The sequence below is a fragment of the Oncorhynchus nerka genome, linkage group LG9b, assembly GCF_034236695.1.
Source record: "Oncorhynchus nerka isolate Pitt River linkage group LG9b, Oner_Uvic_2.0, whole genome shotgun sequence".
Taxonomy (NCBI): Eukaryota; Metazoa; Chordata; class Actinopteri; order Salmoniformes; family Salmonidae; genus Oncorhynchus; species Oncorhynchus nerka.
In genome coordinates this window covers 38,031,744-38,054,192 of record NC_088424.1, presented here as the reverse complement: position 1 = coordinate 38,054,192, position 22,449 = coordinate 38,031,744, and the positions used below count along the sequence as shown (strand labels likewise).

At 44.5% G+C, this 22,449-nt stretch overlaps 1 protein-coding gene across 1 annotated transcript in view; it reads right to left on the bottom strand.

Annotated features, from left to right (window-relative positions):
- Positions 1–4,891: 4,891 nt before the first annotated feature.
- Positions 4,892–22,449, bottom strand: part of LOC115116369 (serine/threonine-protein kinase STK11-like) — a 38,009-nt gene continuing 20,451 nt past the window's right edge. The window contains exons 8-11 of the mRNA XM_029644853.2: positions 17,889–17,946; positions 16,264–16,457; positions 14,586–14,795; positions 4,892–5,469 (exon numbers count right to left, since the gene is read on the bottom strand). Coding sequence (XP_029500713.1) covers positions 14,608–14,795; positions 16,264–16,457; positions 17,889–17,946 — 440 coding nt within the window. The 3' untranslated portion in view covers positions 4,892–5,469; positions 14,586–14,607. The remainder of the gene's footprint in view (positions 5,470–14,585; positions 14,796–16,263; positions 16,458–17,888; positions 17,947–22,449) is intronic.

Sequence of the window (22,449 nt, the reverse complement as noted above, 5' to 3'; positions counted from 1 at the left end):
ATTTAAGTCATTTAGCAGACGCTCTTATCCAGAGCGACTTACAAATTGGTAAATACCACTGGAAGGGTTATTTAATGACCCCTAACCCCCTGGAAGGGATATTTAATGACCCCCAATACCACTGGAAGGGATATTTAATGACCCTAATACCACTGGAAGGGATATTTAATGACCCCTAACCCCACTGGAAGGGATATTTAATGACCCCTAACCCCCCTGGAAGGGATATTTAATGACCCCTAACCCCACTGGAAGGGATATTTAATATCCCTAACCCCACTGGAAGGGATATTTAATGACCCTAATACCACTGGAAGGGATATTTAATGACCCTAATACCACTGGAAGGGATATTTAATGACCCTAACCCCACTGGAAGGGATATTTAATATCCCTAACCCCACTGGAAGGGATATTTAATGACCCTAACCCCACTGGAAGGGATATTTAATATCCCTAACCCCACTGGAAGGGATATTTAATGACCCTAATACCACTGGAAGGGATATTTAATATCCCTAACCCCACTGGAAGGGATATTTAATGACCCTAATACCACTGGAAGGGATATTTAATGACCCCTAACCCCCTGGAAGGGATATTTAATATCCCTAACCCCACTGGAAGGAATATTTAATGACCCTAATACCACTGGAAGGGATATTTAATGACCCTAATACCACTGGAAGGGATATTTAATGACCCTAATACCACTGGAAGGGATATTTAATGACCCTAATACCACTGGAAGGGTTATTTAATGACCCCTAACCCCCTGGAAGGGATATTTAATATCCCTAACCCCACTGGAAGGGATATTTAATATCCCTAACCCCACTGGAAGGGCTATTTAATATCCCTAACCCCACTGGAAGGGATATTTAATGACCCTAACACCACTGGAAGGGATATTTAATGACCCTAACCCCACTGGAAGGGATATTTAATGACCCCTAACCCCACTGGAAGGGATATTTAATATCCCTAACCCCACTGGAAGGGATATTTAATGACCCTAATACCACTGGAAGGGATATTTAATGACCCCTAACCCCACTGGAAGGGATATTTAATGACCCTAACCCCACTGGAAGGGATATTTAATACCCCTAACCCCACTGGAAGGGATATTTAATGACCCTAATACCACTGGAAGGGATATTTAATGACCCCTAACCCCACTGGAAGGGATATTTAATGACCCTAACCCCACTGGAAGGGATATTTAATACCCCTAACCCCCCTGGAAGGGATATTTAATATCCCTAACCCCACTGGAAGGGATATTTAATGACCCCTAACCCCACTGGAAGGGATATTTAATGACCCTAACCCCACTGGAAGGGATATTTAATGACCCTAACCCCACTGGAAGGGATATTTAATATCCCTAACCCCACTGGAAGGGATATTTAATGACCCCTAACCCCACTGGAAGGGATATTTAATGACCCTAACCCCACTGGAAGGGATATTTAATGACCCCTAACCCCACTGGAAGGGATATTTAATATCCCTAACCCCACTGGAAGGGATATTTAATGACCCCTAACCCCACTGGAAGGGATATTTAATGACCCTAATACCACTGGAAGGGATATTTAATATCCCTAACCCCACTGGAAGGGATATTTAATGACCCCTAACCCCCCTGGAAGGGATATTTAATGACCCTAATACCACTGGAAGGAATATTTAATATCCCTAACCCCACTGGAAGGGATATTTAATGACCCTAATACCACTGGAAGGGATATTTAATGACCCTAACCCCACTGGAAGGGATATTTAATATCCCTAACCCCACTGGAAGGGATATTTAATGACCCTAACCCCACTGGAAGGGATATTTAATGACCCTAATACCACTGGAAAGAATATTTAATATCCCTAACCCCACTGGAAGGGATATTTAATGACCCTAATACCACTGGAAGGGATATTTAATGACCCTAACCCCACTGGAAGGGATATTTAATATCCCTAACCCCACTGGAAGGGATATTTAATGACCCCTAATACCACAGGAAGGGACATTTTATATCCCTAACCCCACTGGAAGGGATATTTAATATCCCTAACCCCACTGGAAGGGATATTTAATATCCCTAACCCCACTGGAAGGGATATTTAATATCCCTAACCCCACTGGAAGGGATATTTAATGACCCCTAACCCCACTGGAAGGAATATTTAACGACCCTTAATGACCCTTTTGCTTAAGCAATGTTGTACCTACTGAAAACTTGAGTTAAACCTTGAAACACTGAGTACTTGTACATATCACATTGTTCACTTCATCATTCTCAAAAACAGTGTAAATCCATTGGTACCCCTACTGGAACCAGGGGGCGTGTTGTGTTGTACCTTGAATAAAGGGTCCCTGTCTATGTATCTGGTCATTTAGTGGAGAGGAAAAAGATCTGTACACTTTCAAAATCCCAGATGTTTTGTAATGCCTTGATACCTACTGTAGATGTCGAGGGACCAACCAATGTATATATTCATTTAGGATTTTTCCTAAAAAAATCAAATGAGGCAAAGAGGCAAAGAAAGAAGAAACGAGATGTGTTCACTTCACTTCCTGAACAATAGAATAAAAATAACCATGATGGCAGAGATGACTAGGGAACAACAGAGGATGCAATGCAGACATCAACATCACACAACAGCCAGTATCATCACCAGAATGGCGGAGAAATAGGGGTGGGCTAATTACAACGGCTAAGAAAAGAGACTTTGGGTCCAATCTACAGTAGGTATCAAGGCATTACAAAACATCTGGGATTTTGAAAGTGTACAGACCTTTAAAAAGAAAAAAAATACCAGTATCATGTATTATTGTAAAGAAATAAAAAAATATTTCTTAACATGGTATTTATTTAATACGAATAAGGTCAGAAAAGCTGGAATTCTTCATTAATCAAAGGTACATGTGAGGTTTCTCATCCAGTTTTGCTGGCCCTGGCCTCTGCATAGATTCTCTCAGTGCCTGGCTGACGTGGGCAGCATTCGTCTCCATTTTATGCAACCCCGCCACTCCATCAGCCCAGCACTGAGAATAGATCACAGAGCGAGTGAGTCAGAGCATAGGGAGGGAGGGGAGCAGATGAGTCAGAGCATAGAGACAGGAAGGGGAAGGAGGGGATAGAGAGCGGGGGAAAGAGAGAGGGCAGGACAACAGAGGAGAGAGTAGGTGAGTCAGACCAGAGAGCGAGTGAGAGAAATGAAAAGATGGAAGGGGACAGAAAAGGTGAGAGGGAGAGAAGTGAGTGACAGGGTGAAAAAAGGCTACCGGTGTATCTTCAATCATACAGATGCCTGACGTCATATTATCCCGCTTTTCCTGAGGGCTGATTGAAACCCATTTCACGTTTTCTGAGCCCCTCATTTCAGTTTCATAGTCAAGAATCCCCCTCAATCCCCCGTCCCACTCTGGGGCAAGTGTTTACTCCAACGCCAGTGTAGGTGTGAAATGAACTGCAAAAGCGCATGGTCGTTAAACACCTGCAGTTTAATAACCATACATTGTGTACAAAACATTAGGAACACCTTCCTAATATTGGGTTGCACCCCCTTTTGCCCCCAGAATAGCCTCAATTCATCAGTGCATGGACTCTACAAGGTGTGAAAAGCATTAGGAACACCTTCCTAATATTGAGTTGCACCCCCTTTTGCCCCCAGAATAGCCTCAATTCATCAGTGCATGGACTCTACAAGGTGTGGAAAGCATTAGGAACACCTTCCTAATATTGAGTTGCACCCCCTTTTGCCCCCAGAATAGCCTCAATTAATCAGTGCATGGACTCTTCAAGGTGTGGAAAGCATGAGGAACACCTTCCTAATATTGAGTTGCACCCCCTTTTGCCCCCAGAATAGCCTCAATTCATCAGTGCATGGACTCTACAAGGTGTGGAAAGCATTCCATAGGGATGCTGGCCCATACTGACTCCAATGCTTCCCACAGCATTTCAGTAGTACTTTAAAGTATTTTTACTTAAGTAGTTGTTTTGGGTATCTGTACTTTACTATTCATATATTTGACTACTTTTACTTCACTATATTCCTTAGAGATAATGTACTTTTCTCACCAGTTTCCCTGACACCTAAAAGTATTCATTACAATTGAAATGTTTAGCAGGACAGGAAAATAGTCCAATTCACACTTATCAAGAGAACATCCTTGGTCACCCTGCTGCCTAAACACACATGCTTCGTTAGTAAATAATGTCAGTGTTGGTGTACCCCTGGCTCTCCATACATTTAAAAACAAGAAAATCATGCCATCTGGTTTCCTTAATATATGGAATATGAAATTATTTTTACTCTTACTTTTGATACTTAGGTATATTTTAATCCAAATACTTTGACTTTTAAGTAGTATTTTACTGGGTGACTTCCACCTGAGTCATTTTCTATTAAAAGTATCTTTACTTTTACTCAAGTACAACAATTGGGTACTTTTTCCACCACTGCAGTTGTGCCAAGTTGGCTTGATGTCCTTTGGGAGGTGGACCATTCTTGATACCAACGGGAAACTGCTGAGTGTGGAAAAACTCAGTACCGTTGCAGTTCTTGACACACTCAACCCAGTGTGCCTAGCACCTACTATCATACCCCGTTCAAAGGCACCGAAATCTTTTGTCTTGCCCATTCACCCTCTGAACGGCACACATACACAATCCATGTCTCAAGGCTTAAAACTAATGATTTAACCAGTCTCCTCCCCTTCATCTACACTGATTGAAGTGGATTTAACAAGTGACATTTAGAAAGGGATCATAGCCTTCACCTTGATAGTCTAAAAGAAAGAGCTGGTGTTCTTAATGATTTGTCCACTCAGTGCATGTTCAGAATATAAAATAAAATGGGAGACAGACAACAACAAGGATTTGGTTGGGATGTGTTTTATATAAATAATAATAAAAAAAGATTAATTGGAAAAAAATAAACAAAACCTAATGAACACAATAAAGCCCCTCCCAACACACCAGTGGTGGAGGCCAAGGTTTCAGTCTGTTTGTCTGTCCTTAACTCAGCAGTTTCTCAAAGTTCAATCCAGCATGCAGTTTTTATATCAGTATCACTATCCTCATAGTTCAAATGAAGAGCTATTCTTTATCAATCAAATTCATTTTACAATGTGTATCTTTAGGTTCTGTCAAATAAAAGGTTGTCTAAGAACTAAAACCAATGGGGTCACGAAGGTGGGACTTGCACGGCCAGCCATGCCTCCTCTGGGACAGCCTGAGAGGGGAGGACGGAGGGAGCAAAAGAACAGAGGGGGAACGGAAACACAAAGAGCCACTTCACACAAAGACCCTTGAGGGTACAGTCTGTTTCTCTGCTGCTCTCTGTCCATCTCTCCGCTGTGCGCATAACATCCTTGAAGAGTTTGTAGCCAAATGGTTCAGGAGGAACAACATCAGCAGTTCTCTCTCACCCGTGCCAAGGATGGGAAAGATAAACCTAAGAGGAGAGAGAGGCAAGCTTTATTCTAGTTCATTTCATTGTACAACTATTGCATGACAAATAGGATGATTTATGACGTACAGACTTGAAGTCTATTTAAAGGGCTTTGCACCCTTCGCATTATTTGAGCATCAAAGGCTTATTTGTCCCTCTGCCTCCGGCAAAACACACAGTGTGTCCCTCTGCCTCCGGCAAAACACACAGTGTGTCCCTCTGCCTCCGGCAAAACACACAGTGTGTCCCTCTGCCTCCGGCAAAACACACAGTGTGTCCCTCTGCCTCCGGCAAAACACACAGTGTGTCCCTCTGCCTCCGGCAAAACACACAGTGTGTCCCTCTGCCTCCGGCAAAACACAGAAAGCAGCTGAATAAAGGGGGGGGGGGCAGCGAGAGGGGCAGCGAAAGGGGCAGCGAGAGAGGGGGAGAGGCAGCGAGAGAGGGGCAGCAAGAGAGGGGGAGAGGCAGTGAGAGGGGCAGCGAGAGGGAGGGGCAGTGAGAGGGGCAGCGAGAGGGAGGGGCAGTGAGAGGGGCAGCGAGAGAGGGGAGAGGCAGCGAGAGAGGGGCAGCGAGAGAGGGGAGAGGCAGTGAGAGGGGCAGCGAGAGGCAGTGAGAGGGGCAGCGAGAGGGAGGGCAGCAAGAGAGGGGAGAGGCAGCGAGAGGGAGGGGAAGCGAGAGGGAGGGGCAGCGAGAGAGAGGGAGGTGCAGCGAGAGAGAGGGAGAGGCAGCGAGAGGGAGGGGCAGCAAGAGAGGGGGAGAGGCAGCGAGAGGGAGGGGCAGCAAGAGAGGGGGAGAGGCAGCGAGAGGGAGGGGCAGCAAGAGAGGGGGAGAGGCAGCGAGAGGGGCAGCGAGAGGGAGGGGCAGCAAGAGGGGGAGAGGCAGTGAGAGGGAGGGGCAGCAAGAGAGGGGAGAGGCAGTGAGAGGGAGGGGCAGCAAGAGAGGGGGAGAGGCAGTGAGAGGGAGGGGCAGTGAGAGGGAGGGGCAGTGAGAGGGAGGGGCAGCAAGAGAGGGGGAGAGGCAGTGAGAGGTGCAGCGAGAGAGAGGGAGGTGCAGCGAGAGAGAGGGAGGTGCAGCGAGAGAGGGAGGTGCAGCGCAAGCACAGGCAGGAGTGAGCGCGAGACAATATCCTGCCTGCAGTCCACTCCATCTAGACCAGTGTGAGTCATCCCTATAACACATTAATACAGAGACTGCTGCATATCCGACCAAGTAGCTCTGCAGTGTGTGCGTGTGTTTTATGATTGCCAGTGGAAAGACCGTGAGTGTGTGTGTGTGTGAACCTCAGTCCCTAGGAGGCTGCCTGGGGAGCAGTGATGTGGTAGATGACTCAGAGAAGCCTTGAATCAGTTTCTCTCATCTCCTCCCTTCCCTCCTCCCTCCCTTCCCCTTCTCCCTGCCTTCCAGTCTCCCTGCCTTCCAGTCTCCCTTCCTTCCCCCCTCTCCCTCCCTTCCCCCTTCCTCCCTCCCTTCCCCCTCTCCCCCCTTCCTCCCTCCCTTCCCCCTGCCTTCCGCCTTCCTCCCTGCCTTCCCCCTCCCTTCCCCCTTCTCCCTGCCTTCCCCCTTCTCCCTGCCTTCCCCCTCTCCCTGCCTTCCCCCTCTCCCTGCCTTCCCAGTCTCCCTCCCTTCCCCCTCTCCCTGCCTTCCCAGTCTCCCTCCCTTCCCCCTCTCCCTGCCTTCCCAGTCTCACTCCCTTCCCCTACCTTCCCAGTCTCCCTCCCTTCCCCCTCTCCCTGCCTTCCCAGTCTCCCTCCCTTCCCCCTCTCCCTGCCTTCCCAGTCTCACTCCCTTCCCCTACCTTCCCAGTCTCCCTCCCTTCCCCCCTCTCCCTGCCTTCCCAGTCTCCCTCCCTTCCCCCTCTCTCCTCCCTTCCCCCTCTCCCTCCCTTCCCCCTCTCCCTCCCTTCCCAGTCTCCCTCCCTTCCCCGAGCTACTTAGTTATCACTCTTGCCTTATGGCAAGGTGCTCAATCTTGCTGGAAAAGGCATTGTTCGTCACCAAACTGTTCCTGGATGGTTGGGAGAACTTGGTCTAGGAGGATGTGTTGGTACCATTCTTTCATGGATGTGTTCTTAGGCAAAATGGTGAGTGAGCCCACTCCCTTGGCTGAGAAGCAACCCCACACATGAATGGGTCTCAAGATGCTTTACTGTTGGCATGACACAGGACTGAAAGTAGCGCTCACCTCGTCTTCTCCGGACAAGCTTTTTTACGGATGCCCCAAACAAATCGGAAAGGGGTTTCAGAGAAAATATGACTTTACCCTAGTCCTCAGCAGTCCAATCCCTGTACCTTTTGCAGAATATCAGTCTGTCCCTGACATTTTTCCTGGAGGAAGTGGCTTCTTTGCTGCCCTTCTTGACACCAGGCCATCCTCCAAAAGTCTTCACCTCACTGTGCGTGCAGATGCACGCACACCTGCCTGCTGCCATTCCTGAGCAAGCTCTGTACTGGTGGTGCCCCGAATCAACTTTAGGAGACGGTCCTAGCGCCTGCTGGACTTTCTTGGCCGCCCTGAAGCCTTCTTCACAACAATTGAACCGCTCTCCTTGAAGTTCTTGATGATCCGATAAATGGTTGATTTAGGTGCAATCTTACTGGCAGCAAAATTCTTGCCTGTGAAGCCCTTTTTGTGCAAAGCAATGATGACGGCACGTGTTTCCTTGCAGGTAACCATGGATGACAGAGGAAGAACAATGATTCCAAGCACCACCCTCCTTTTGAAGCTTCCAGTCTGTTATTCGAACTCAATCAGCATGACAGAGTGATCTCCAGCCTTGTCCTCGTCAACACTCACACCTGTGTTATCGAGAGAATCACTGACATGATGTCAGCTGGTCCTTTTGTGGCAGGGCTGAAATGCAGTGGAAATGTTTTTTGGGGATTCAGATAATTTGCATGGCAAAGAGGGACTTTGCAATTAATTGCAATTCATCTGATCACTCTTCATAACAATCTGGAGTATATGCAAATTGCCATCATACAAACTGAGGCAGCAGACAGAAAATGAATGTGTGTCATTCTCAACTTTTGGCCACGACTGTACACACACATGGTTATTATAGTTGATAATATATATATATATATTTAAAGTGTTTAGTTTGTTAGCTTTCAGACCTGATTTACTAGTTTATTTACTTTGAGAAAAACATTCTTATTTCATTTGTTTCTATTATTATGTTTATTTTTAGTGTTAAGGACAGAAAGTAGCATATACATGGGAGGCTAGCAACCATTTATTTGATGAATAGTTGTTTTTTGGGATGTCACTTCTTGCCACTGGTGGGCAGTAATGTTTTAAATTTTCAAACATTAAATCGAGTTAATGGCATTAGTTCACCTTAAACACAAAGGTTACGAACAGAAAGCCATTGATGCGCCCAATGTTGAGTAGGCCTTCTCCCTCTTATGAATGTTCTTGAAGTTTAATGCACGCACACACACACTTAAAGCATTCTAAATGAGCGACTAGGGGGGGGAAATAAAACTTGTCCAACCAATGTTAGGAATTACTGTAATCATATGTACTGTTCAGATAACTTTACACATACAGTCCTACACATTCTCCCACCCAAACCCTTTAACTGGGTGAGTTCGTTTTGCATGGACTGGTGCACTGGGTAGGCGGAGTTCGCACATTTTAGACCTTTCAATTGGTCCTTAAGTGAAATCTCCACCCACCCGGGGCACCGGGCCATGCAAAACGAACTCGCCCACTTACTCGCGCTCTCACACACCCCACTCTTTAAACGGATCTCTGAGTAGCCCATTGCCTTTGCCGTTCTTCCTTTGCCATCTAAATGAGTCAGTGATCAAGTTATCAGTTTGTTAGCTAGGTAGGTAACATGACTAGCTAGCTAAACCCATGTAGTTTTATGAAACACCAAAAACAGCGTCTCGTGAGTAGTTTAAAACGGCCAGCGACATGCGCACGAATCCGCGGCAGAAAGAAAGCGCCCCGGTAATATTGCCCTTAACTTTGACATGATTTTGGCTAGAGGCACACGGTCTTTAGCGCTGTAAAATCATCATGCCTGTTCACCCCGCTAACATCAGTACAGGTGCATCAAAGCGGGGACCGCGAGATTGAGAAACAGCGTCTATCTCAAGGCCATCAGACTGTTAAACAGCCATCACTAACATAGAGAGGCTGCTGCCAACATACAGACTCAAATCTCTGGCCACTTAAATAAACAGACTTAATAAAGGCATCAGTCACTTTAATAATGTTCACATAGAGGTATCACTAGTCTCTTTAAATAATGCCACTTTTAATCATGTCCTACATTACTCATCTCATGTACAGTTGAAGTCGGAAGTTCACATACACTTAGGTTGGAGTCATTAAAACTCCTTTATCAACCACTCCACAAATTTCTTGTTAACAAACTATATTTTTGGCAAGTCGGTTAGGACATCTACTTTGTACATGAGGCAAGTCATTTTTCCAACAATTGTTTAGACAGATCATCTCCCTGAATCACAATTCCAGTTGGTCAGAAGTTTACATACACTAAGTTGACTGTGCCTTTAAACAGCTTGGAAAATTCCAGAAAATTATGTCATGGCTTTAGAAGCTTCTGATATCGTTTGTCTGACATCGTTTGAGTCAATTGGAGGTGTACTTGTATTTCAAGGCCTACCTTAAAACCCAGTGCCTCTTTGCTTGACATCATGGGAAAATCAAAAGAAATCAGCCAAGACTTCAGATAAAACATTGGAGACCTCCACAAGTCTGGTACATCCTTGGGAGCAATTTCCAAACACCTGAAGGTACCACGTTCATCTGTACAAACAATAGTACGCAAGTATAAACACCATGGGACCATGCAGCCGTCATACCGCTCAGGAAGGAGATGCGTTATGTCTCCTAGAGGTGAACATACTTTGGTGAGAAAAGTGCAAATCAATCCCAGAACAACAGCAAAGGACCATGTGAAGATGCTGGAGGAAACTGGTACAAAAGCATCTATATCCACAGTAAAACAAGTCCTATATCGACATAACCTGAAAGGCTGCTCAGCAAGGAAGAAGCCACTGCTCCAAAACCGCCATAAAAAAGCCAGACTACGGTTTGCAACTGCACATGGGGACAAAGATCATACTTTTTGGATAAATATCCTCTGGTCTGATTAAACAAAAAGAGAACGGTTTGGCCATAATGACCATCGTTATGTTTGGAGGAGAAAGGGGGAGGCTTGCAAGCCGAAGAACACCATCCCAACTGTGAAGCACAGGGGTGGCAGCATCATGTTGTGGTGGTGCTTTGCTGCAGGAGGGACTGGTGCACTTCACAAAATAGATGGCATCATGAAGAGGAAGATTATGTGGATATATTGAAGCAACATCTCAAGACATCAGTCAGGAAGTTAAAACTTGGTCGCAATTGGGTCTTCCAAATGGACAAGCATACTTCTAAAGTTGTGGCAAAATGGCTTAAGGACAACAAAGTCAAGGTATTGGAGTGTCCATCACTAAGCCCTGACCTCAATCCCATAGAAAATGTGTGGGCAGAACTGAAAAAGCGTGTGGGCAGAACTGAAAAAGCGTGTGCGAGCAAGGAGGCCTTCAAACCTGACTCAGTTACACCAGCTCTGTCAGGAGGAATGGCTCCAATTCACTCTACTTATTGTGGGAAGCTTGTGGAAGGCTACCCGAAACGTTTGACCCAAGTTAAACAATTTAAAACCTCATAGTACGCCGCATCCCGCATGCGGGATCTGACTACAGCCTCAAGCTCATTACCATAACGCAACGTTAGCGATTTCTAAAAATCGCAAATGAAATGAAATAAATATGCCTGCTCTCAAGCTTATCCTTTTCTTAACAATCCTGTCATCTCAGATTTTCAAAATATGCCTTTGAACCAGAGAAAATCAATCATTTGTGTAAGAGTGTTGATAGCTAGTTTAGCATTTAGCGTTAGCATTTAGCACGCAACATATTCACAAAAACCAGCAAAGGAATCAAATAAAATAATTTACCTTTGAAGAACTTCAGATGTTTCAATGAGGAGACTCTCAGTTACATAGCAGATGTCCAGTTTTTCCTGAAAGATTCTTTGTGTAGCACACATCGTTCTGTTTTGTTACTATGCATTTGGCTACCGAAACTAACCGAAAATTCAGTCACCTACACGTCAAACTTTTTTCCGAATTAACTCCATAATATCGACTGAAACATGGCAAACGTTGTTTGAATCAATCCTCAAGGTGTTTTGTCATATATCTCTTCATTGAAATGCCGTTCCTGGAAGCTTGCTTTGTTCTCAGATTCGCATGGAAAAATACCAGGAGCTGAGTTTTGCGCATCAATTTCCACGCAGGACACCGTGCGGGCACTTGGCAATTGTAGTCTCTTATGGTCAATCTTCCAATGATATGCCTACAAATACGTCACAATGCTGCAGACACCTTGGGGAAACGATAGAAAGGGTCCGTTCATTCCTGTCGCATCCACAGCCATATAAGGAGATCATGGAAAACGTACCTTCGGAAATCCTGTTCATTTCCTGGTTGCTGAAACATCTTGGTTTTGCCTGAAGGTTTTGTTCTGGGGCACTCACAGTGAAAGTCTTTGCAGTTCTGGAAACGTCAGAGTGTTTTCTTTCCAAAGCTATCAATTCCATGCATAGTCGAGCATCTTTTCGTGACAAAATATTGCGCTTAAAACGGGCACGTCTTTTTATCCAAAAATGAAATAACGCCCCTAGAGGACTATGAGGTTAGGCAATGTACCAAATACTAATTGAGTGTATGTAAACATTCTTAAAATAAAGTGGTGATCCTAACTGACCTAAGACAGGGCATTTTTACTAGGATTAAATGTCAGGAATTGTGAAAAACTGAGTTTAAATGTATTTGGCTAAGGTGTATGTAAACTTCGACTTCAACTGTATATACTGTATTCTACACAATCTACCTGCATCTGCCTGTCATCGCTCAACCATATATTTATGTACATAGTCTTATTCATCCCTTTACATTTGTATAATTGTTGTGAATTTGTTAAGATTACTAGTTAGAGATTACTGCATAGTCAAAACTAGAAGCACAAGCATTTCGCTACACTCGCATTAACATCTGCTAACCATGTGTATGTGACCAATAAAATTAGATTTTTAAAGACACAAGCATTGACTGAAGCCAAATGTTTATTACTAGCCTAAGGTACACTACATGACCAAAAGTAAGTGGACACCTGTTCACCGAACAACTCATTCCAAAATTATGGACATTAATATGGAGTTGGTCCCCCTTTTTCTGCTACAACTCTTCTGGGAAGGCTTCCCACGAGATGTTGGAACATTGCTGTGGGGACTTGCTTCCATTCAGCCACAAGAGCATTAGTGCAATGATGTTGGGTGATTAGGCCTGGCTCACAGTCAACGTTCCAATTCATCCCAAAGGTGTTTGATGGGGTTGAGGCGAGCGCTCTGCAGGCCAGTCAAGTTCTTCCACACCAATCTTCACAAACCATTTCTGTATGGACCTCGCTTTGTACACAGGGGCATTGTCATGCTGAAACAGGAAAGGCCTTCCCCAAACTGTTGCCACAAAGTTGGAAGCACAGAATTGTCTAGAATGTTATTGTATGATATAACTTTAAGATTCCCCTTCACTGGAACTAAGGGTCCTAGCCCGAACTATGAAAAACAGCCCCAGACCATTATTCCTCCTCCACCAAACTTTACAGTTGGCACTATGCATTGGGGCAGGTAGCATTGTCCTGGCATCCGTCAAACCCAGATATGTCTGTTGGACTGCCAGATGGTGAAGCTTGATTCATCAGTCTAGAGAACGTGTTTCCATTGCTCTAGAGTCCAATGGCGGCGAGCTTTACACCACTACAGCCGGCGCTTGGCATTTGCGCATGGTAATCTTAGGCCTGTGTGCGGCTGCTCGGCCATGGAAACCCATTTCATTAAGCTCCCGACAAACAGTTCTTGTGCTAACGTATCTTTCAGAGGCAGTTTGAAACTCGGTAGTGAGTGTTGCAACCGAGGACAGACGAATCCAATAATTTGAAGGGGGTGTCCCAATACTTTTGGATGTATAGTGTAGATCACAGCCAGTCATTTCCAATGGGAGAAAATGAATCATTAGTAGGCAGACCCAAGCAAGAGCTAGGGAGGTCCTATTGGTGCGTTCTAGCATGCATTTGCATATTTCCGTTCGGGAACGCCAATAACTAAAATTCGCCCTTGCACTCCTAAAGAACGGCATTTTTTAAATTACTTTGGCAAAGGGTAAAATCTACAAAACTTAGTCCACTCAGATTCTAGTTTTGGAAACAGAAAACTCTATTGAGATATGTTTAATCGATGAGAAAATTCACAGAATGTCGGCCAAAATCCATCTCGCTCCATCTTCTCCCACTGGGCTTCCTTTTATTACCATATTTGGTAGTGAGTGGAAACGCCAACTAGATGCTTCACATTTATACATCCAGTGAAATATCTGGCTCATTGTTCCATCTGTGCTGAAGCTGTGATCCGTTCTGCGCTTAAAAGGGTCAGTGCGGAAACATGTGTGCTTAAAAAAGGTTCCGTGCATTGAAGAAAAAAGTTTCCGCTGATAAACCGGTCACGTGTTAATGTGGTAACTTTGACAGCCCTAGTTTAAATGAGAAAGTCAATCTCAATGGGACTTTAAAAGGATTAGCGCCGAGACTGGTAATAGAAATATGGTCAACTGACCAGTGGTGGTTTAGGGTTTGCTGTCGCCATTGTTCACGCTCCACGCCTGCCCTTTGGCTAGCAGATTACTTCCCCGTTAGCACGCAACAGCTAGTGAGTGATGCACACGATAGGCCTATTTGAAACATCCCTATCACCTGGCAGCATTTACCCGCCAGATTCAGAATCTTTAAAAAAATATATGTTTTTAATAGCTTGAAAACCCCATTGGATGTTTCCCAGAAGTTCAGGGGAAACTTCAACTGAACATAATTCATGATGGTTTTTATTTTAGTTAGTTGGAGTCAAAGTAGTCCAGTAGTTTTTCCAAACGGGTTTGTTAATTATTTTATTTCAGTTTACGAAATATTTTTTTTCAGGATTCGTTTTAATTTCCTACAATAACCTTGCGACACACAAACCTACACACACACCCTTCTCACCAGATGGGTTGTTGAGGTGGGGTCATTGCTGTTTGCAGGTGGAGAACTTGCGTATCTTGCTGGCTGTGGAGACTCCTTTGCGGGAGGGATTGGATGAGGAGGAGGACCTGCGCTCAGGCTTGGCCTTGCTCTCCGTTCCGTTTACACACACAGGCTTGGCCTGGGCCCGGCTCAGATCCACCTCAGCCTCATCCTCCTCTGGTACCTGCCCTGGAGGACAGAGAGAGAGAATATAGGCCGGTCAACACAAACACAGAGACAAACACCATGAACATCTGCAGAGGCAATCACACACCACCTTCAGATAATCTACTGCTTTCATCATTTGGAAAGCGCATTTATAAAAACATGTTTTGAGAGAGACGAGACCTTTCGAATAAAACTCTTCCTCCTCAATAGCACTAAAATATCAAAGCAGATAGAGACTGGGGGACAAAACATTGTCAAAAGAAAACCCCACCAGAAAATCCATTGAGTGACTGACTGCTTCATCAGATTTCATCTATTGATCTTTCTGACCAGTCGGGTCAAAAGATCAATGGCGATTGGGCCAGTGAGAGCAGATGGTAAGAAGAGACAACCAATCAGAGTGGTAATGGAGTTGTGTCTGCACAGTAGTACCCTTTTAAAGTAGTTTTTTCTCTCAATACATTTACAGATATTAAATGACATTAAGTGAGATTATTAAAAAGGCCAAAGCTGTGTGCCAACTAATCAGTTTGAAATGTCACCTTATTTAAGGTGTGTTTAGCAGACAGACAGAGATTGTGGCTCTGAGCTAATGTTATGAGTTAGTGTTGACTGCTGAGTGAGTGCGTGTGTGTGGGTGGGAGAGTGGTGCCTGGAATCACCATTCATACTCCCACACTTTAAGCTATTATTAGATGCATTCACCCACTGCCATTCAAGCTCTCTGTGGTGCCATTGAAAATGTTTTTTTGTAGGTCATCAAGCTTCAAAGCGACAAGGACTACTGCCATTATGTTATCATTTCCCTTGTTGCCTAGCAACACATTTATGAAAGAAAGAAAGACTAGCTAACGAGTTCAGAATTCTGCACGGATGGCGGTCCCGTGTGGCTCAGTTGGTAGAGCATGACGTTTGCAACGGCAGGGTTGTGGGTTCGATTCTCACGGGGGACCAGTACGAAAATGTATGCACTCACTACTAAGTCGCTCTGGATAAGAGCCTCTGCTAAAATGACTAAAATGTTAAATGTTTAAATCCTCGTTAAGCCATTATAACCAACTGACTCAGCAAAGAGGATTATTTATTGATTTAGAAGTGCAACTGTCGACAAAAATGTCTACAGTGCAACAACTGAGGGAAAAGGTTACATTTCCATTAGAAGGGTTTTCCCAGAGCTATATGATATACAACACTTAACAGTCTAGACTGGTTACGTCATCTACAAGTGGAATACAGTATTAGAAGGACAACAATCCTGTCAAGACTGCAACACTCCTTCCTCAAGCCTTTTAAATGGAACACACTAAACACTTCTCATCTATCCTTCTGGCTGTAGTCTATCCTCCCTCCATCTGAACTCCTCTCTCTGACCCCGTATGTATGTAATGTAATGTGTATATATATATATATCCCACTCTCTCTCTTTCGCTCCCACTCATATTTTAGTGTGTGTATGTGTCACACACACAGTATTTCTCTCTGTGCCTACCTGGCACAGTGAAGTCCTGAGTGTAGATGATGTCATCCTCCTGGTCATAGAACTCCTGGTCCTCTTCCTCGGTGTAGCCGTGCAGGTCTTCCAGGTAGGGCACCACCGTCATGCTGCGCCACACGTCCCGGCTCTCCGCGCTGGCTGGGATGGGCACCGGGGGCTCCGTTGGTGGGTGTTTTTTACGTACCCAGCTGGGGAAGAATGGAAGGGAGGGGGTATTGTATTAGTAGTTACTAAACTAGTCTTGGCACAAAATCTTACTTAGGTAAGCCAGTTGGTTAGCCTTATACCGAGCCAATACGCTGACCCACATAGTGGTTTGTATCATGACTGAAGTCAGTATTCATATGGCGTCACCTAGCTACATTTGAATGCAACCCAACCAGATATGGAAACGGAGTGTATTTCAGAGCGTGACGAATGGGGTTGGTTTACTTCTGCCTTCCTGCTTTTCTTTCCTTCACGGCACCGTGCTGCTATAAAGAGTTTAAATGAGGCAGCAGAGACAGCTGTGGAGGGTCTATCAGTAGAAGGGCTGCCGAGGAGGGTGATTAAGGTTCTTTTTCTCCCGCTCTCTATCCCTCAAGTTCATTTCTTTCCCTTTCACCCTCTTTTTCTCTCATTCGCTCCAAAAATTGCAGGAGGGTCAAGAACCCCTTTGTTGCACAAGGATGCCTCTGTCATTAGTAACCATGGAAACGAAGTCTCATCGCAGTCGTTAGAGCTCGTTTTAGTTAAGAGGGTTAAAACCCAGAGAGTCCTCTCAAACGGCAGTCTCCTTCTCCTTGAACACACAGAAAGGGAGAAAATGGATTTCAGCAGGCTTTGAACAGCTTCTCTCCCCCTCCCCCTCCATTCTTCCTCTCCCTCTAATCCACTGACGTCATCGGAGCACCACGTCAGTATCAGTGAGCCTCACAAATGGACAGTGTAACTAATAATAATATTAAGCCTATGATGGGACGTGTTGGGGTTTAGTAATTAAGGCTTTTAATGTCACAATGGATAATGAAACACAATATCGCATACCAATAAAAAAAACTATATGGTTCCTCCGTTTCCAGTGTACCATCTCATTTTGAAGCAGCTAGACTGCACCACAAGGTATGCTAAATTACCCATTTTCTGAAGAACACACACACAGATCAGTAATCTGAAGTCTCTCCAAGGCAGAATGTCATTGTCTGAGGTTGAAGGCTGCTGGTGGCACCTTAGGGCTCATAGTAGGGCTCATAGTAATAGCTGGAACTTTATCAAACACATCATAAACATAATTTCCATGCGTTCGATCCCATTACATTCACTCTCAGCCATTAATATGAACACAGTGTTGCTACATCTGCTGCCTCGTGTCTCAGTCGGTCTGTCCCCGATGCTGGAAGAGCAGTGGAACCAGAGAATCACAACACAGTCATTCTAACTCTGTGTGGAACTCTCAATCAGTCTGATATTAACAGTGACAGGGTTAACAGCATCGCTAAGGGCAAAGAGAGCACAGCCTTCTGTATGGACTGTGGCATGGTCAGGGTGACGGCCATTTTAGTTCAATCGAATCAGAAGATGAAAGAAATTGAAGTAAAGACTTTGGTCTATTTTCAACATGGATTACTTCAGTCACTTACTTGTGTTGCCGGATGTGCTGTATGGAAAACCTCTTGACGGGATCATATTCAAGCATTCCTGGTAAAGACAAACAAGCAGGATGTAAGAACAGAGGAACGGTGGAGAAAATAAGAAATGGGGGGAATAAATGTATTCTATAGAGGAAGAGAAAACATTTCACTGTATACCACATCTGTTAGGAGACGCCAAGAAACAGGGAACCTATCGTCTACGCCGAATCAAACCCTCTATGCCGAATCAAAGCACTAACAGCCCTATAAGGATCTGCATTTCCCCATCCTTACTACAGCCCATCTTTCTCTCCATACTTACTACGCCGTAGCCAGCTGCAAAGACAAGGTGGAGGCTATCCCAGGACAGACAGACAATGGAGACATGAACTGCCCACAATACAAATACAATAACAAAATGTCACTAGAGCATCGTAAAATGCCACAGTAAGGTTCCCACAGTGCTGCAGCAAAGAAATAAGAAATGTGATCTCTCTCATATATTGATTAGCCTATACTAGGGCTGAAAGGGCTGAAAGGGCTGAAAGGGCTGAAAGGGCTGAAATCTCTCTCATATATTGATTAGCCTATACTAGGGCTGAAAGGGCTGAAAGGGCTGAAATCTCTCTCATATATTGATTAGCCTATACTAGGGCTGAAAGGGCTGAAAGGGCTGAAATCTCTCTCATATATTGATTAGCCTATACTAGGGCTGAAAGGGCTGAAAGGGCTGAAATCTCTCTCATATATTGATTAGCCTATACTAGGGCTGAAAGGGCTGAAATCTCTCTCATATATTGATTAGCCTATACTAGGGCTGAAAGGGCTGAAATCTCTCTCATATATTGATTAGCCTATACTAGGGCTGAAAGGGCTGAAAGGCGGGAACCCTTTTACCGAGATTAACCACCCAAAACCTTTTTCCCGGGTTAAATAACTGCGAGAAACCAGTAAATAATAATCTATTATTTCTATGAACAGCATGGCGTGAAATGGAACTGTTAAATGAAATGTGATGTCTAAATCTGGCTTCTCTACAGCCTCTGTATGGTGAATCAACGCTCAGGGTGGGGAGACAGCTCATTTCACTATGGAGCGCAGTTCACAATGCATGTAGACCTATCATGGTCTCTTTTCCTTTTTTTGACAGGTAGGCCTACGTTTGCTGCAGCATAGCTGGTGCTACAGTACTATGATGACCGAATGTGTGTCTAATTTACCAATCTCCATCTGGATGTCGGGGGTCACCTTGTTTTTTTAAATTGTAAAGATAAGAATAATTTTAATTGCAGCTGCAGAGTTAAAATAAAAAAACTGAAAGTATTCAGACCCTTTGCTATGAGACTCAACATTGAGTTGATCCTTGAGATGTTTCTACAACTTGGTACCGGAACGCCAAGTCTAGGACCAAAAGGCTCCTTATAACAGCTTCTACCCCCAAGCCTGCTGAATAATTCATAAAATCGCCATCCGAACAATTTACATTGACCCCCCCCCCCCCCCCCCCCCCCTTGTACAATGCTGCTACTCACTGTTTGTTTGTTACCTACGCAGTCACTTCGCCCCCACCTACATGTACAGATGACCTCAACTAGGCTGTACCCCCGCACACCAACTCGGTATCGGTGCCCCCTGTATATCGCCTCAATGTTATTCTTATTGTGTTACTTTTTATTTTAGCCTACTTGGTAAATATTTTCTTCTTGAACTTCACAGTAGTCTACACTTGTGGCAAATAAAGTTTGATTTGGAAAGGCACACACCCGTTTATATAAAAAGGGTCCAAACAGTTGACAGTGCATGTCAGAGCAAAAACCAGGCCATGAGGTCAAAGGAATTGTCTGTAGAGCTCCAAGACAGGATTGGGTCGAGGCACAGATCTGGGGAAGGGTACGAAAACATTTCTGCAGTATTAAAAAAAGGTTCCCAAGAACACAGTGGTCTCCATCATTCTTAAACGGAAGATGTTTAGGACCACCAAGACTCTTCCTACAGCTGGCCGCCCTGCCAAACTGAGCAATCAGGGGAGAAGGGCCTTTGTTCAGGGAGGTGACCAAGAACCCGATGGTCACTCTGACAGAGCCCTAGAGTTCCTCTGTTGAGATCGAAGAACCTTCTCTCTCTGCACCACTCCACCAATCTGTCCTTTATAGTCGAGTGGCCAGATGGATGTCACTCCTCAGTAAAAAAGGCACATGGCAGCCGGCTTGGCCAAAAGTGTCACTTCTGGAGGAAACCAGACACCGCTCATCACCAGGCCAAAACTATCCCTAGGATGAAGCATGGTGGTGGCAGAATCATGCTGTGGGGATATTTTTCAGCGGCAGGGACTGGGAGACTAGTCAGGATTGAGGGCAAGAACAAAGTAACCTACTCCAGAGCACTTAGGACCTCAGACTGTGGGCAAAGAACACCTTCCAACAGGACAACAACCCTAAGCACAAAGCCAACACAACGCAGGAGTGCCTTCGGGACAAGTCTCTGAATGTCCTTGAGTAGCCAACCCAGAGACCGGACTTAAACCCGATCGAAAATCTCTGGAGAGACCTGAAAATGGCTGTGCAGCGACACTTCCCATCCATCCTGACAGCGCTTGAGGGGACCTGCAGAGAAGAATAGGAGAAACTCCCCAAATACGTGTGCCAAGCTTGTAGCATCATACCCAATTGCTGCCAAAATGTGCTTCGACACAATAATGAGTAAAGTGTCTGAATACTTATGTAAATCTATTGGTATTTTATTTTGAATAAATTTGCAAAAAAAATCTAAAACCCATTTGGGGTATTGTGTCGATTGATAGGAAATAAAACAAGTTAATAAAACACTTTAGAATAAGGCAAATGTGGAAAAAGTGAAGGCGTCTCAAAGCACACAGACAGTACCAGTCAAAAGATGACACCTACTCATTCAAGAGTTTATTTTTTACTATTTTCTACATTGTAGAATAGTGAAGACATCAAAACTATGAAATCCTGTAGTAACCAAAAAAAGTAGCCATCCTTTGCCTTGACAGCTTTACACACTCGTGGCATGCTCTCAACCAGCTTCATGAGGTAGTCACCTGGAATGCTTTCCCAACAGTCTTGAAGGAGTTCCCACATATGCTGAGCACTTGTTGGCTGTTTGTCCTTCACTCTGTGGTCCAACTCATCCCAATTGGGTTGAGGTCGGGTCACCTGATCAGGCACTCCATCACTCTCCTTGGTCAAATAGCCCTTACACAGCCTGGAGGTGTGTTTTGGGTCATTGTCCTGTTGAAAAACAAATGATAGTGGGACTAAGCGCAAACCAGATGTGATGGCGTATCGCTGCAGAATGCTGTGGTAGTCATGCCTTGAATTCCAAATAAACAGACAGTGTCTTCAGCAAAGCACCCCCACCTCCATGCTTCACGGTGGGACCTATTCATATGAAGATCATCCGTTCATCTACTTTTCGTCTCACAAAGACACGGCGGTTGGAACCAAAAATCTCAAATTTGGTCTCAGACCAAAAGGACAGACTTCCACCAGTCTAATGTCCATTGCTAGTGTTTCTTGGCCCAAGCAAGTCTCTTCTTATTGGCGTCCTTTAGTAGTGGTTTCTTTGCAGCAATTCAACCATGAAGGCCTGATTCACGCAGTCTCCTCTGAACAGTTGATGTTGAGATGTGTCTTACTTGAACTCTGTGAAAAATTTATTTGGGCTGCAATCTGAGGTGCAGTTAACTCTAATGAACTTTGGGTCTTCCTTTCCTGTGGCGGTCCTCATGAGAGCCAGTTTCATCATAGCGCATGATGGTTTTTGCGACTGCACTTGAAGAAACTTTCAAAGTTCTTGACATTTTCCGGATTGACTAACCTTCATGTCTTAAAGTAATGATGGACTGTCGGTTCTCTTTGCTTATTTGAGCTGTTCTTGCCATAATATGGACTCGGACTTTTACCAAATAGGGCTATCTTCTGTACACCACCCCTACCTTGTCACAACAACTGATTGGCTCAAACGCAATAAGGAAACAAATTCCACAAATTAACTTAACAAGGCACACCTGTTAATTGAAATGCATTCCAGGTGACTACCTCATGAAGCTGGTTGAGAGAATGCCAAGAGTGTGCAAAGCTGTCAAGGCAAAGGGTGCCTACTTTGAAGAATCTCAAATATATTTTGATTTGTTTAACTCTTTTTTGGTTACTACATGATTCCATGTGTGTTATTTCATAGTTTAGGTCTTCACTATTATTCTACAATGTTAAATAAAATAAAAACTTAGGTGTGTCCAAACTTGTGACTGTGTATAGGAGCGCGAGATCCTAGCCTACCCATTTCAGGTAATACATTCTATGCAGCATTAACCTTATATTTAGCTAATTAATAATGGGCTATGAATAATATGCTTCTAACTTGTAGCCTGTGTCTCTCACGCAAAATACGTGTTCTCCCATGGCCTCTCCTTAGCTCTTGCAGTCCCATGTAAGAAAAGCTAGACTAGAATAGGTTGCTTGATTTTTTTGTGGTTGTTGCATATCTTACACCAAGACTATTTGAACGGGGACGCAAGTTCTTTTTCGCTGAAAGTTGAATACAGCAG